This window comes from Gossypium raimondii, chromosome 13 (genome assembly GCF_025698545.1).
Source record: "Gossypium raimondii isolate GPD5lz chromosome 13, ASM2569854v1, whole genome shotgun sequence".
In the NCBI taxonomy this organism is placed as follows: Eukaryota; Viridiplantae; Streptophyta; class Magnoliopsida; order Malvales; family Malvaceae; genus Gossypium; species Gossypium raimondii.
In genome coordinates this window covers 48756579-48772979 of record NC_068577.1, presented here as the reverse complement: position 1 = coordinate 48772979, position 16401 = coordinate 48756579, and the positions used below count along the sequence as shown (strand labels likewise).

At 33.6% G+C, this 16401-nt stretch overlaps 2 protein-coding genes and 1 long non-coding RNA gene across 3 annotated transcripts; 2 read left to right on the top strand and 1 right to left on the bottom strand.

Moving 5' to 3' along the window:
• The first annotated feature begins 730 nt into the window (after positions 1–730).
• LOC128035944 (uncharacterized) lies at positions 731–1710 on the top strand. Its single transcript, XR_008192618.1, has 2 exons — positions 731–1018; positions 1195–1710. It is a non-coding gene; the product is annotated as an uncharacterized LOC128035944 (long non-coding RNA).
• A 3517-nt stretch (positions 1711–5227) lies between these two features.
• Positions 5228–7227, bottom strand: LOC105782918 (NADH dehydrogenase [ubiquinone] iron-sulfur protein 6, mitochondrial). Its single transcript, XM_012608014.2, has 3 exons — positions 7018–7227; positions 5908–5992; positions 5228–5562 (listed from the first exon to the last, which is right to left on the bottom strand). Exons 1-3 carry the CDS (start codon positions 7132–7134, stop codon positions 5453–5455), a joined length of 312 nt encoding a protein of 103 aa, XP_012463468.1. The 5' UTR covers positions 7135–7227; the 3' UTR covers positions 5228–5452.
• Positions 7228–9018: 1791 nt separating this feature from the next.
• On the top strand, positions 9019–12258 carry LOC105782917 (UDP-glycosyltransferase 73C25). Its single transcript, XM_012608012.2, has one exon. It carries the CDS (start codon positions 10598–10600, stop codon positions 12083–12085), a length of 1488 nt encoding a protein of 495 aa, XP_012463466.1. The 5' UTR covers positions 9019–10597; the 3' UTR covers positions 12086–12258.
• The last annotated feature ends 4143 nt before the right edge of the window (positions 12259–16401 follow it).

The window sequence follows — 16401 nt, the reverse complement described above, 5'->3', positions numbered from 1 at the left end:
GCGTCGCCCAAAATTGGTATCTTGTTAAACGCGCGTTGTCTTAATTTTCAAAAATACAAGTTCAATTTAATATTTAATCGTGATCTAATTGAAACACGATATTTTTTAAAAAAAACCGTGAATTTATTGAAACACGAAAATTTTTGAAAACACGAGAAATTTTGAAACACGAGAAATTTTGAAACTCGAAAATTTTGATAAATTACATGTTATCGTGTTATATACATTTTAAAATAAAAAATTTTGGTAATTTAAAATAACTACAAAAATAAATATTTTATTTTAAAACCCGAGAAAATTTTTTATTTTTCATTTTTAGAAGGGTGTATCGTATTTAACACGAACCGATGATTTTCACCCAACATAGCGATGAAATCAACGAATTAGTGTCAAATCGATTCGTTGCCTTATTTATTAAAATTATTTAAAATAAAATTAAAAAACATAAATACAAAACATAAAAATGCCTAAAAAATTACCAACAATATTAAAAATATCATTCAAATACACGAATTAAATTAAAAATAAGTAAAAAAGAAATTACCAAAAAGCTCAAAAATACGAGCTTAATCGAAAGGGCTACACGGCTCGAGCTCCTCCTTTTTTTCCTTTTTCTTTTTTCTCTTTTTTCTTTTCTTTTTCTTTTTTTTTCTGCTGGCCTGCCTGCTGTGGGCTGCTGTTGGGCTGCGCTGGTTTGGGCCGCTGCACTGCTGGGCTGCTGCTGGACAGGCTGGCTGTTGGACTGGGGCCTGCTGTTGGGCTGCTGGAAATGGGCCTGCTTCTTCCTTTTTTTTCTGCTCTTTTCTTTCTTTTTTTTGCTTAATTTTTTTGGGGGGCTGGGGCTGCTGCTGGGTTTCTTGGGTCGCGAGTCGCGGGTCGGATCGTGTCGGGTCGGGTCGACCTGATTGTGTTAAAAATCTTTTTTTTTTTCTTTCCTTTCTTCTTCCTCTTCTTCTTCCTCCTTCCTCTTCACGCCTTAGTTGCACCGCCGCCACTTGCCGCCGTTCGTACCGCCACCGTCGGAGCTCCCTCTTTTCTCCTTCTCTTTCTCTTTCCCCCTCTTTTCTTTTTTTTTTTTGAAATGCTCTCTCTTTTTTTATTTTTTTCTTGAAAATTTTTTGCTTCGTCGGGGGGTGTCCCGATTTTTGGGGTTAAAACCCCTTTTTACAGATGTTTTTCCTCTTCTTTTTGCAGGGAGCAGGTGGCTAGGGAGGAGGGAGGCCATGCCTTAGGCCGGCGGCCGGAAAATCGGGGAGTAGGTGCGCAAATCGCGTTTGGCTGCTAGAAGGACCAGATTGCAAACGTAGCAACACTTCTGAGGCCAAAACATAATTTCGAGAAAATTTAGGGGTCATAATGTAATTTAAAAAAGTTTATGGGTCAAAATGTAATTTCGGAAAAGTTTAGGGGTCAAAATATAATTTTAGGAAAATTTAGGGGTCAAAATGAAATTTCAAAAAGTTTAGGAGCCAAAATGTAATTTTCTATTTTTTGTATTTTTTTTTGAATTTTTTTTTTTAAAACACGAAATCGAGCCAGACAAAATTCAGTGATTACAGTAATTACTTAAGAAACTGAAGCCATAACAGACTAATTTTCTCGTATGTATGTATGTACATTTAGGGTTCATTATTGACTTACCTTTTTCGCGTATTAGTGGCACTGTTGTCATCGCCTTCAATTTGAAAGATACTGAATTTGTTTTGAAAATTGCTTCCATTTCAATTTTCAAAGATACTGGCATTATAGTAAGATATAATTGTTTCAATTACTTCATCACTCTTGCTTTGCTTGCTGCTCATGCTCCTAATTTGCATATACTAACCCGCAACAATCTGGAAAACAACCTTCAAGCAATAGGTAAAAGAGTATCTGCATTTAGGTAAAAGTGTAATGTTAAATTCTTGAGAAAAAACAGGAAGAATGCTTGTATGTAGAAAAAGATCCTTAGAGACATCACAGTTCACATCTAGAGAATATATTGATATGGACTCAAAACATTAAAGTAGGAGGATCTTAAGCACTGGTAATTTCTCTCTTTTATTTTTGATTGAATTTTCTTACAAGTCTTTCTACTATACACAACTTATGTATTTAGTCCCTTTACTTTAATTAAATCAATTTTAGTTTTATTATCTTTTTAAAAAAATTGAAATTTCAATTTTAATCACAGCCATTAGATTTATTAAATTAAACTATGTTATTTTCGCATAATACTTAAATTATAAAATTTAAAAGTTTACAGATTATACATAGTATAGGGACTAATAACAAAATTTGACATTTATGTTTGGGTTCAGATGGTTTTATATAGATTATACATGTTTTTTTGTAGGTTTAATGCAAATGGAGATTTTTGGAGAGAAGAGATGGATATAAATGGAGAATATTAAAGACTTACATTTCAATTATGTGTTAATTTCAAGACTTATGTAATGTTTTTAAATTAGGTAGTGATTCAAAGACTTATGTAATGTTTTTAATTATGTAGTGATTCAAGGACTTATGTAATGTTTTTAATTATGTAGTGATTCAAAGACTTATGTAATTTTTTTTAATTATGTAGTGATTCAATTCGGTTAAATCGGTTAATTTTTAACCAAAAATAAAAATCATATGATTTTTGGTTAATTCGGTTAACCGATCGGTTTAAGCGAAACAAATTCGGTTCGGTTAATGTTTTTTTTTTAAATTCGGTTCGGTTAACGGTTAAAAAATTTTAAAGGTCGGTTAATTCGGTTATAGCTATTTCGGGTCGGTTAACCGAATGCACACCCTTAAGCATTCTTGTAACAGTTGAACTGGGAAAAAAGAAAAGAGAGAAATTATTGTGTTTAGTAGGAAAGCTCAGAAATTGTGGTGAAGATGAAAACTTCGAAAATGGGCTTTTATTGGTACTAAACCCTATTTTTAATGTTATTAATTATTATAATTTCAAAAATTATTAAAATATTATTTACTTTTTAAACATAAAATAATATTTACTTAAACTAATGGATTCACTTATCGGAGTAAAACTTAATTGGTTTCACTCATCGTAATTTTTTTATGATTAATAATTTAACAATCCAATTGTCATATTCTACTCTTCATTCATGTAAATTATGCATGTCAAGTTTGGTATAAATTAAATATTTCTAACTATTAGTTTTATGTAAAAAAATCGACCATAAAATATATATTAATATAAACAATATTTTAGATCAATATGATAGAGATGTTAGATTGATTCAAAAATTTATATGCATGACAAGTACAAATGTATTGATAAATTCAAAGGTTATATTGTTAAAGTATTAATAGTATAAAAAAATTATGGAAGGGTGTAAAACCACAAGTTTTATATTGGTGTAAATGGATCCCTCCCCAATATAAATAAATTGTTTTTTTAAGTTTAAGGATAAAATTGCCATTTTAACATATTCCTTATCTATTCGCAATGTTATTAAGCATAATGATAAATTTAACCCTCAACGTTTACATTTTTATCGCCTTGACCCTTATTCTTTTTTTTTAGTTAAATTTAACCCTTAACCTTTTAAAAAAAGTCAAATTGTATTTTTTAACGGAAATTATAACAAACATTAATTTTAATGTTATTGGTGGACAACTTGCATGACAATTCATGTACACGTCATGCTAATAAAACATCATTTGTCTTATATGTCACATCAATAAATAATTCAAAATTATAAAATTAATATTAAAATATATAAAAGTTCATAAAAATTTTGAAAAATGGTGCGATCTGTGTTTAAAAATTTAATATTTTAGTTAGTAATTTTGTTAAAAAATCATTTCGACTCTTTTCAAAATGTTGATAGTCAAATTTGATTCTTTTAAAAGTTGAAGGCCAAATTTAGCTAAATAAAAGAATAAGAGTCAAATTGATAAAAGATGTAAACATTAAGAGCTAAATTTGACATTATGCCATATTAGTTTACTCAACCAAACAAAGTAATGTTATTACATGTTTATTTCATTCCATCTTAGCAAACTATTGTTATAGTTATTACATCCCATAACACTTTTATTTCATTCCTACAGAACAAATTCCACTACAGCTCTATTTTATTCCAGCGAATCAAATTGCATTCCTACAGAATAAATTCCACTACAGCTCTATTTTATTTCAGCGAACCATACATATCGTAAGTGTCTGATTGAATTTACATTACCAATCAATTGTGTTTATATATATATATATATATATATATACTATAGAAAAGTAGAAAAATACACTATTTGAACCTAAAGATAATTCCCTTTGCCCGGGGAAGGTGTACGCTTCAAACTGCTAAAGCTGTACCTAGACAAGTACATAGCTCAGGGCTCAGGCTGCGTCGGGAAAACCTGGCGTGCTTCTGAATATTTTCAAAAAGCAGTAGCACACTGTGATGATATCTTAAGAAAAGCCGCATCTAAAACTAAAGGATTTTGGGGAAGGGAAATAGCCAAACTTGTGGTTAGGGTTGAAGGTGTTTATGGGAGTGAGAAATGTGTGCTTGACCCCACCCTATTTTGTGAAGTGGTGGATTATAAGGTTGCAGAACATCAAAAGAGAAGAAAACTGGCTGCTGTCGACCAAATCGTGTGATCCAATTAATAGTCACTATTTTCAAGTCGGTATTGGCATACCAGGGAAGAGTCTTAGCACTTTCCTATTGTGCTTTAACATATTCTGTACTGAAGTTGGTCGTAGGTTTATTATTTGTTTAAATTGTTTCTGAACTGAGGGGTCGATGGGGTTAACTGACCCTACCAGAATGCAATTCCAATGCAACATGAAATGAGCTTTCAGAAACCCAATGCCCGCCTTGATTTAGATTCTAACTACTTAGCGGGTCTTTGTTTTATAAGCTTAGGACAAATTTGTACCAACAATTCAATCCTAGTGCAAGTAATTGAGTTTACTTGTGTTAAATATTGCCAAGTCTAGCAAAACTCTGAGCTACACCGATAGTCATCAGTTTCTACCAAAGAACTTAAAAGGGGCGTGGTGTAGTATCCTGGGTGGGAGGAAATCTTTTATCAGTATAACTTGAAAGTAAATTCCCAAAATATCAAGCATGCACTCTCTTGCACTTGTCAGATGAACAATATAGGTATAGTCTTCACATGAAAATGTGAAAGGGCTTTCATGTCTCCTCGATCTCACTATGATTACTGATAAGAAGGAAGAAGTAAGAAAATAAATCAAGCTTGGAAATATATGATATTAACTCAATTATGCAAATGGAGGATTAGACCATAGGTGTTCAAATTTACTTTCGAAATATCTTCTCAAATGAGAACTTCAAACACTTATTATGTGAAAAAGAAAAAAAAAACATCACACTAAAATGGGTTCATCAAATTTGTTACCAACAAGCTGAAACAGAGAAAAGTGCCCCATGGGTACAGCGAAATAACAATTGTCCCAACAGCCTGAGAAGAACATAACAAGTAGTTTCTAGTGATGGTGCTCTTGAACGTAGCGTAGGCCGCAATACTTGCATACAGCAGGCTCTTTCAAGTCAAGGCATATGAATTCAATTGGGTGTCCCAAAGCAGGATTATTATCTAAAACCAAATACCAACAAAGACCAGGAAAACTTGTGTATCAGCTAAAAGATTCATGCAACATTATGTAGGGTTTATGATCTTATGTGTTTATTTATGCCTTGGATTTTTCTTAGTTTTACCTGTCAGTGAGCAAAGTTTTGACGAGTTAAAATTAAATATTTATCTTTAGAGAATAACAAAATGGATGACTTCACTTGATTTGAAACTACATTTCAGTAACACATCTTAGCCATTTTCTCTTTTATAAAATATGACTTTAGGTTACCTATTGTGCCTGTACATAATTTAACTACTAATAAGCTTGTTCCCCGAGTACGAAGGAAAATAGGGGTCAGGACTAACCTCCTTCACAAGCTACAATCCGGCCTTCAACCTTGATCGGAGGGACTTCATTGATCAACTCCATAGGAGATTTCTTGCTTGAATCCTGCAAATTTGGTAAAAGAAAACAACAAAATAAAATAAATAAGAAAGCTTAATTTCTTCATTTCATTGCCCTCTTGTATTTTGGGAGGCAAAGGCCAATCGATTAATGATCATTTTATGCATGATCAGAAACATACTAACTTACTAAGTTATTGGACTGGACTTTACCCTAACATTAACCATTTTTCTTAAGCACTTATAGGCATGACAAATTAACGAAAGTTACAAGGTAACCATGTTGAGACACACCTATTCTTACGCCAAATCCATGTCTATGAACCAAGGTATTCACGCATATGATTAATGTAAAAAGCAGAATAATCAAGGCTATTTAACACTTTAAAGCTTTCTCCAAAATCGAAGTACTAAATTAGTGAGAAACAAAGATTCCATATATAAAAGCAGAAAACATCTGCAGAATATTCTACTTTGTTCATAAACAAAAACTAATCAACGCTTAAAAGCCACTTCATGTGCTTCAAAACGTATTTAACTATAATCTGCCAGCATCTTCAATAATTCAAATTACCCAACAGGATGTAGAACACTTAACAAACAACCACAAGTAGACTCGAAAAATTAAAAGTTTTCAAAAGGGCTTCAAGCCTTCAGCGTACTCAATTTACAGAGTTAAGCACCAAAACAATAAAAATACAAGGAAATTGCTGGATAAATAACTAGATAATCCGTCAAAGACAATAATTTCCAATTTTTAGTAAAACTTTCTTTTAAGAAAGTAAAATTACTTATTTTTCTTTTCCGATAGCTAAAATTTATGCTTGTCAGCTAAAATCAACGAAATCAAACATATTATTACGTCAAGAACCTGATAACGGAATTCAGATTTAGATTCTACAAGAATGTTAAAAACCCAGAATGAAATATCAATTAAAGTTCCTATATTCATTTTTTTTTTATAATAGTTTCAAGTAAAGCCCATAAAGGCCTAAAGCATAACCCCAATCTTCCATAAATTTCAGCAGAAAATGGATAAAAAAAAGAGAGTGAAAATCTGCGATTAAGTACCTGCATCCATTTCGCAGTGTGATTACTGATTTGACTGCTAACAAGGCTGAAATTACGAGTAGTAGATCCCAAATACGATGACCTGATTAGGGTTTTCAGAACACCCGAATACGCCATTTTTTTTTTAAAAAAAAAGGAGAAACTTTCTTCTTTTCTTTTTTCTGGGTAATGAAATTCGAAGCTCCCGGAGGGGGGGGGGGTTGGAGATTCGAAAGAGCTAAAATATTGGTTAAAGGGCCATCAAATGAAGATTGTTGGGCTCGGTCTTTGTGGATGGATGCTAAGCCCATTCTAAACATCAAATTAGCAAAATGAAAACAAAGCACAGTTTATATTTCCTAATTATATTTCAAAAGATATTATATCAACTTGTGTGCGACTCCATTGTAAATGTATTTATTGATGCATGATATCAACGAAGATGGAGAGGGGGTTAGTGTCAAGGAAGCCCGATTCGCTCTTGTTGGGGCCGAGAGTTGGAAAAGTAAGGAGGCTAGGCGAAGGTGGTTAATAACTTAGCATATTAGAGTTTTGAGAGATGCTAGGAGTATTTATAGAACTGGTGGTTCCCATATGGTCTCTTATCGAGGAGAGTGTACCTATTTGTAGCGGGTGGCCCAACAAAGGGTCCAACTAATTGGCTAAGGGCAGATGGTCCTTCCCATGGATGATACAAAGCATGTGGGTAGTCGATCATTGAGTGACCATCCAGACAATATAAGGTTCAGGGTCGTTCATAGGTGTTTCTCCAGTCGCTTCTCATATTTTCACGTGTCCCATTCGAGGTAGGATTTAAGAATTAAATGTAAATTTGTATTTGATGTAAGAAGACTATATATTTTTTATTTTTATTACATATTCAAGTTGTTTATATAGCAAGTATGCATGTTAAATATAAATTGTTGACTAGATTGACAAAATGACTTGATTGATATAAGATTAATACTTTGAAATCTATTGCAACTATATCTATCTAACTTATAAAATTTGAAAGTTTCATAGAAAGGAGCGTCCCCATGTCACTTTATTTGTTTTAGGGTTAAATATTAAAATTATACATAAATTTTAATTCAAAATGCAATTTGATGTATGAATTTTGGTTTGGAAAGATTATCTGAATTGAATTTTGATTTTAATTCAATCATACGTATTTTAAAAATATATATTAATTTATTTTTATATTGGATAAATATATTTATTTTTGCATGCAATATTTAGACATAAAATGATATTACATCGATAATGATGTTATGATTTATGAAAATTGAATCAAATTAATATTTTATATATAAAATTATAAAAATTAAAATTTATGTATATAATTACAAATTTGGTCTTTAGATATGATTTTGAACTTTATCTTCTTCCTTTTCATTTTTATTAAAAGTTTTCTTAATTAATAAACTATTGACGAGTTTTAAGGTGGGATTTTTAAAATAAGCTATTCATGAGACCTAATAATGTAAAAATTAATGTTATTTGAATTAAATTAAATAAAACTTAATGTTATTTAAATTGGGTTTAGATAAAAAATCTTACCCAAATTATTACTCAATCACATAAAACATTACTCTTTTACGCAAATTATTAGAAGTGTTTAATATTTTGTGTAAATTACAAAATACAGAAAAAGTGGGGATCTCTGAGGAGGCAGTGGCCATGAGTCCTTGGGAAATTCGTTTCGAGAAGACAACTTGACTGCTCTAGCCGACACTCACATTAACAGAAGTGACAAGATTTTAATTCCTGGTAAGAACTTGGAGAATGCAAGGGAAAAGTTCAAAGATGGGTTGCAATCCAAAGATGCCATTGCAATTGAGCCCAATAAGGGGATGGAAGGAGACTCTAGAATGGACAATGTAAATGTGGGCCTTAACTTTTTGAAGGCCCATCTGGTGAGTTACGGATCTGGATAATGACTGTTGAGTGGGTCATGAGCATGATGGCTTGGATGAGGCTCTATTGTCAGCCATAACCGAAACTAAGGTGAGGAAGATTCGGTCAACAACTGGGTATTTGTGTGGCCAAGATAATTACAAAGAGAGGAAGAGGGAGACCGCCTAAGAATAAGAAGAAAGGGTCTGGGAAGTGGCCAAAACAATCCAAAGTGGTGAACGACTCCCTCTCCGACTCAGATTTCATCGATCGAAGGAGAGTCATCCGTAAAGAAGCTGAGGAAGCTTGGGAAATGGGAAAAATCTTGGGCCTGAGGGCTAGCTGCAGCGATGAGGTCGTTATTTCAGAATTCATAAGGCTAGAAGAAGCGAGGGACTTGTAGAGTAAGGGATTTTGGTAAACTCTTGGGGCTTCAAGTAAGGGGAATTGAAGAAGAGGTTGTGAGAGAGTTGTTTTGCTATTGCAGACAGGCCAGCCTTGATGTAGGACGTTGGGGGAACTTGAAGGTTCGGGTTTGAAAGAGGTGTCGTGCATTGTTCTTTAATGGAAGGGTCGATCAAAATTTTGATTGTGTACTGGTCAAATTTTTGTCCTTGTGAGATTGAGGAGCAAAAAGGTATTTGATTTATGTTGTGAATATGAATGTCAGCGTTGGTATCATGTTGTGCTTTGGGGTGAAGACTTTTTTCTTCTTCTTCTTATTTGATGAGCCGAACAGTTTTAATGGTTTTACCAACGAATGGAAATTGACTTGCAGTGGTTGACTCTCATTAAGGGTCTTTTTAGCAGAGATATTATATATTCTCCTCCGATTATGTGTTGAAGTCCTCTCGACTGATACGTTTTTATGCCAATGAAGTTGTATATGGAAGGGTCAGCCTTTGAAGCTTTAGAGAGAGTGATGACAGAATTGCACCAAAATGTTGCTACACCTTTTATGTGAGGCGTTTATTGGGAATCTGTGGTGATTTTGGCTATGATGCTTTTTCTGTTTGAGGCGAGGACTGATCCTATTATTGGTTTATTCATGCTTGAAGTGCTTGTTTTCCTTATTTTTAGGCGAAGATGGTATTGAAATTGATTAGGAACTTGATGATTTTTTTAAATGAGAATCAGCCTTGGAAGTGATGGTGATATCTAGCTTAGTTGAGGCTTTGGCTTCTCAGTATTATTTGTTGCTTAATTTTCGTAGCTTAGTGTTTCTATGGTGTTTTTTTTTTAGGCAATCTTCTGTAGCTTTGAAATTTCTAATTTATTAATAATATTATTAATTTACCGAGAAAAAGAAACATGACTCAATTACACAAATACACAAATTGAATAATGTTTTATATAAGATTAATTACACAATATTAAAATTTCCATCAAAGTTGATTTCGTGTAGGACATTTGATGACTACTTACAAATCAATATGCCAGTCTTGGTCTGCCACGTTCCCTATTTTTCATACGAAATTAGCCACCCAGCAGTTCACTTACAACTAAGAAAAAGCCTCATTCACTTTTTCTACATAAATAGACAAAAATGCTTATGTATGCCCATATGTCACCTGCTCAATCCTTTATTTGCTTGCCTTTTTCTTTTCTTTTTTACATACAATATAAATAAATCAAAATATCTTAAACATCAAAATTTATATCAGTATATAAAATCAGATTTATGGTTTAGTTTTTTACAGTTTCGATGGCGACTCCTACTCAAGAGGAGCAGCAGCTTCACTTTGTGGTGTTTCCCTTCATGTCTCAAGGCCATATGACCCCTATGATTGACATTGCTAGATTGCTGGCACAGCGAGGCGTGATCGTAACCATCATTACAACGCCTCAAAACGCAGCTAGGTTCAAGGCAACCCTCGATCGTGCCGTGGAATCGGGGCTCTTCATCCGTCTACTTGAGTTACAGTTTCCATGTGCTGAATTTGGATTGCCAGAAGGGTGCGAGAGCTTCGATATGCTGCCTTCCTTTAGCTTAGCCTTGAATTTCTACCAAGCTGCCGACGCGCTTGAAACGCCAGTTAAAAAACTGTTCCCTGAGCTAACGCCAAGCCCCACCTGTATCCTTTCTGATGTGTTGTTTCCGTTCACCCTTGACATTGCCAACCAGTTTCAGATTCCAAGGATCGTGTTCCATGGAGTTTGTTGCTTTCGTCTTGTTTGTCTCCATAATTTACGCATCTCCAACGTTCTTGACCACGTTTTCTCAGAGACGGAGTACTTCGTCGTGCCTAACATGCCCCACAAAGTTGAGTTCACTAAATGCCAGATCACACAAGTTATGGCTGAAAACCTCAAACAATTTTCGGAGGAACGGAAGAAGGCGGATCTTGAGTCTTACGGTGTCATCGTAAACTCTTTCGAAGAAATGGAGCCTGAATATGTTAAGGAATACAAGAAGACAAGGGAGGACAAAGTATGGTGCATTGGTCCGGTTTCTCTATGTAACAAGGATGCCATGGATAAAGCTCAGAGAGGCAACAAGGCCCCGGTTGATGAACAACAGCTCTTGGGATGGCTTGATTCTCAAAAACCAGGTACCGTAATCTATGCCTGTCTGGGAAGCATATCGAACTTGACGCCCTCACAATTGATACAACTCGGTTTAGGCCTGGAGGCGTCGAATAGGCCGTTTATTTGGGTTGTAAGAGGAAGTGATGCATCGAATGATGTAGACACCTGGATTTCAGAGGATGGTTTCGAGGAAAGAACGAAAGGAAGAGCGCTTGTAATCCGGGGTTGGGCACCGCAAGTACTAATACTGTCGCATCAGGCCATCGGAGGGTTCTTAACTCATTGCGGTTGGAACTCAACAATCGAAGGCATCTCTGCCGGTGTTCCATTGATAACTTGGCCGCTTTTTGCAGATCAGTTTGCCAATGAGAAACTGGCTGTACAAATAGTTGAAATCGGAGTGAGGGTGGGAGTAGAGGAGCCAATGAGGTGGGGAGAAGAAGAGAAAATTGGAGTATTAGTGAAGAAAGAAGATGTTAAAGCGGCTATTGAAAAGCTGATGGATGAAGGAGAGGAAGGAGAAGAGAGAAGAAAAAGAGCTAAGAGACTTGGAGAGATGGCAAATAAGGCTGTTGAGATAGGGGGATCTTCTCACCTCCACATTTCAGGGTTAATCCAAGATATCAGGCAAAGGGCTAATGAGAGGAAGCAACTTAGCACCTGAAATGAAGCGGCAACCTCATATCTCCATAGTCCAAAAGAGCTTGGGGAGTTACGTCATGGTCACTTATATGAATCCCTATGTATGCTTTACCTGAGAAATATAATTGTAAAATGCAAATGGCCCAACCTCAAGAAAATTGAACGGAATACAAATCACAGTATGAACTTCATCCACCATGTGAACTTCCTCCCTATAAGACAACTTAAAAAGCAACACCACCACCATGTGAACTTCATAGTATCACTTATATCAACTTCCCCATAAGTGCATAATTTATCTATTTATTTATAATATTTCTCCCATTGAATTATACTATTTATATTGGTAATTATATTATTTATATTTTATTTGTTATTGATTTATGGAATAATTAGAGAAGAAGAGCTTAAATTTTATTTTTGAAGATTTTACGGTTTGGACTTTCAACACAGTGCGGTTTTAGTGTTTTGGCTATAATTTGAGCTACAAACCTCCATTTTGGGTCCATATTTTGATTCGAAGGGAATTGAAAGATCTAGCTAAAGTTATTTTATGGATTGAAGCTAAAAAATGTCAGGAAGACGTCTTTTTGACATCTACGAGCTATATATCCCCGTTTAATTCTGGTCATTGAGTAAAAGAAATTTTGATGAATAACTAATTCTTTCTTTCAATTATTCTTTTCTAGTCTATTAATAACAAAACGGATTCTTCCAATGTATAAAATAAAAATTCCAATGGCTTTTGCTACTCTAACCGTCCCGACCACGATTTTTCCTTTTTTCTAGGCATTTCATTTCGCCTTGAAATAAGAAATTGTATTGATGAAAACGGCCTGAAAGTTTAATGCAAAAATTGCCAAAATATCTTGAAAAAAAATTTGCTTTATTAAATTAATGGGACTTTTGTATTTTTTCCATTATATTATTTTTGCCCTATAAATAAACATTATTAGGTTAAGATAGAGAGACCGGACATAGCCACCAGACATAGCCACCTTTGTTTTATTTTGTTTTTGCATTTTATTTTCTTTCTAAGTTTCTAAAGCCTCTTTTTTAGTCGAAGGTTAATCGAAGTTTGATTTCATAAATTCATGAGATTTATTTATGCTTTTGTTCTTCTTTGTTCTTTGGTATTCGTGCATCTTCTGTTTTAATTACAATTGCTTAGGTTTGATAAATATTCAACTGATATTTGATAGCGTAGAATAGTTGTTTTGTCAATTAGAATAATTAAATCTATAATTGTTTAATTCATTTTAATACTAGTGAAAAATTGCATAACTCGTTTATGTGGTAGTTTACGTTTATGCGGTGTGGATGTGTGATCTAGCTTTAATTAACCCCATTGAGGTGAGTTTGTTGGTTAGAATTAGGTCTCTCTTGTTCTTAATGTTGCCGGTAAGTTAATCTTGAGTGTTGAGTTACAAGCTTATTTATCAATTAGACAAGTAATTTCAAACGAGCTGCCTCTTGGTTACTAAACATGTAAGGAGAGATTTATTGCTCAGTGCTAAGTCGACAACTAGAACTAATTTACTAAAGGCATTTAAGACACCCTTGCGTCGATGATCAAATCTACGAATCAAACGAAGATTTTACCTTTGGTTAGAGTTTATTCTCATTGATTTTATTTTCCTTTATTTTATGATCTCTTTTTTACTTTGTTTTAATTTTAAACCCCCTTTTAATTTTCTTTTTATCAAAGAAATAAAATAACCACTGGTCTTTGCGATAAAATCCTACTTGATGCTATCTACTAATTTATATTTTTCAAATAAGTTTTATTTTTGTAGGTCTTGATAACCTAAAAAACTTTGGCGCCGTTGTTAGGGGTCGATGTCAATAATTTTATTTCCTTTTTATTTCTCGTTTTACTTTAACTTTATTTTAGTTTTAGTTTTAGTTCTTTTTCTTCAATTTAGTTTTTATTTCTCTTTATGTCTCGAGATTTTTGTACAGGTAAACTCGTTTACGATCCAAAGATTGAGAGAACACCAAGAAGGATGAGAAGGGAAACAAGAATTAAGCGAAACCCATTGTTTGTTGCTACTGAATTAGATATTGATAATAAGTCATTTTTACCATCTAACGAAACTGGTATCATTGAAATCAAGAAGTTATGAATAATAGAACTTTAAGAGAATTAACTGCATCGATAGCAAATCAACAACCACTCTACATTCAATATCCTGAACTTGAGGTACCTTTTGAACTGAAATCTGATTTAATTTACTTAATTCCTACTTTTCATGGTTTTCAGAACGAAGATCCTTATAAGCATTTAAAAGAGTTCCATTTGGTTTGTTCCATTATAAGATCGCAAGGCGTAATCAAAGAGCAAATCAAGTTGGAATTTTTCCTTTTTCACTAGCGGATAAAGTAAATGATTAACTCTATTATTTACCTTCCGGAATTGTTTACACGTGGAAGAGAAGGTAATATAATTTTTTTCATGCTTCACGTGCTACTTCTATCAGGAAAGAGATTTGCAGAATCAAACAAAAAGACATGGAAAACCTTTATGAATATCAGCGATTTAAACAATTGTGTGTAAGTTGCCCACAACATGGAATTTCTAAACAATTGCTTATCCATTATTTCTATGAAGGACTTCTATCGATGGAGAAAAAGATGATGGATGATGGATGGAAGCTATAAGCGGTGGTGCTTTAGTGAACAAAACTCCTTACGAGGCTTGAGAACTAATTTCAGTCATGGCTACTATTTGGAACAATTTGGTTTCTGACAGGATGTATTATAACACCCTTAACCTATCTCCGTCGTTGGATTAGGGTTACGAAACATTACCGTACAATAGGAAATATTTAAACATTCAATAATTTAAATCATATCATAAATCATTCATACACATGCATATTGACCCTAAATTGAGCCTTCGAGGCCTTAAAAATAGCCTAGAAGCAAATCGAACCAATTTGAAATAATTTGGAAAGTTTAAGAAAAAGTTACAAAATTTGCAAAACAGGGGTCACACGGCTGTGTGCCTCACACGGCTGAGTCACACGCTCGTGTCTCAGGTTGTGTAGACCCAAACTGAATATTAAACAACAAGTTTGCCAATTCAAGCTTACTTGGACTCTAAGTAATCCATGTGCCAACCAAAAGACCTATTCAAAGTGACATTAAATAAGTTGAAAACATGTTAAAACAACCATCTTAAGTGCCTAACCAATGTATCCTCATTGATACCACAAGAATATACAATTATACATCAAAATGAATAATCAATCACAACTTATCAATTCACAAGTTTAACACCTAATCAATGTGCCTATCATAAGCACCTCAAACACAACATTCCATTAACACATACCATATTTTTTTTCTGTATTAAGACATCTTACCTCATACACATGTATCATATAAGTTAACTCTTTACACTTAAAATCATACTTAACATTTTACATATTCAAAACATTAGTAATGACTTACAAGCCTATTACATGCCATATAATCCAAAATGAACATTCCAAAAACTACCGAAATTTATGGATAGTGTGACTTGAGTGTCGATTTGACCGTCCAACCTTCAAAGTATCTACAGAACAAAGAATAACACAAGTAAGCTCATTGAAGCTTAGTAAGTTCGATGTATTAAAACGATAAATCTTACTGAAATAAATACAACAAATCAAATAATAATATAACAATATGTGTTCATTATCATCCACAATCTCAACCGGTGAATCGTAAAATTTAATTCAAAACGCAAATATATGACAAATCCATCAAAATCACTAAGCAAGTTACCTTATCAAGATTTACAATATGATAAACGACTTACGGATAAGAGTACATCGATAATCCAACCAAAACACACAAGATGCTCGTAAGAGCTAATCCATCCGAAACAAACTAGATGCTCATAAGAGCTAATACATTTGAAACACATTAATGGCTCCAAAAAGCTAGTCCAATTGAAAACACACCATAATAGATAGTATAACACGAGGGTTTGCAACAAATACTGAATCTCAATCCCCCATAACACACCATATCTCGATTGTACTCTACCTCGCATTCAATTTAGTCTAAATATTCAAATTTAATAACAATCCTCAAATAACCTTACATTATCTATAATCAAATATATATATCTACTATACCATTTCATATCATCCAACATTTCATATAGATACTAAACTTTAAATCGTACGAACTTACCTGGACTGAATTATAGTAGTTGTAGAAGTTTAGGGACTATTCCATAATTTTTCCTTTTTCATAAGTATCAACTGAATCTTGATACGCACAAGGATGAAGAAACTGAAGCTTGAAGTTCTCTCAAATGGTGGTTTTGACAAGGTTGAAGAA

Bases quoted from the DNA above. Each gene is read 5' to 3' on its own strand.
- LOC105782918 (XM_012608014.2), bottom strand. From the start codon at position 7,134: ATGGCGTATTCGGGTGTTCTGAAAACCCTAATCAGGTCATCGTATTTG. The intron at 5,993-7,017 runs GTACTTAATCGC...CCAAATTTGCAG, and splicing joins ACACTGCGAAATGGATGCAG to GATTCAAGCAAGAAATCTCC. The intron at 5,563-5,907 runs GTTAGTCCTGAC...ATTTGGTTTTAG, and splicing joins GATTGTAGCTTGTGAAGGAG to ATAATAATCCTGCTTTGGGA.
- LOC105782917 (XM_012608012.2), top strand. From the start codon at position 10,598: ATGGCGACTCCTACTCAAGAGGAGCAGCAGCTTCACTTTGTGGTGTTT.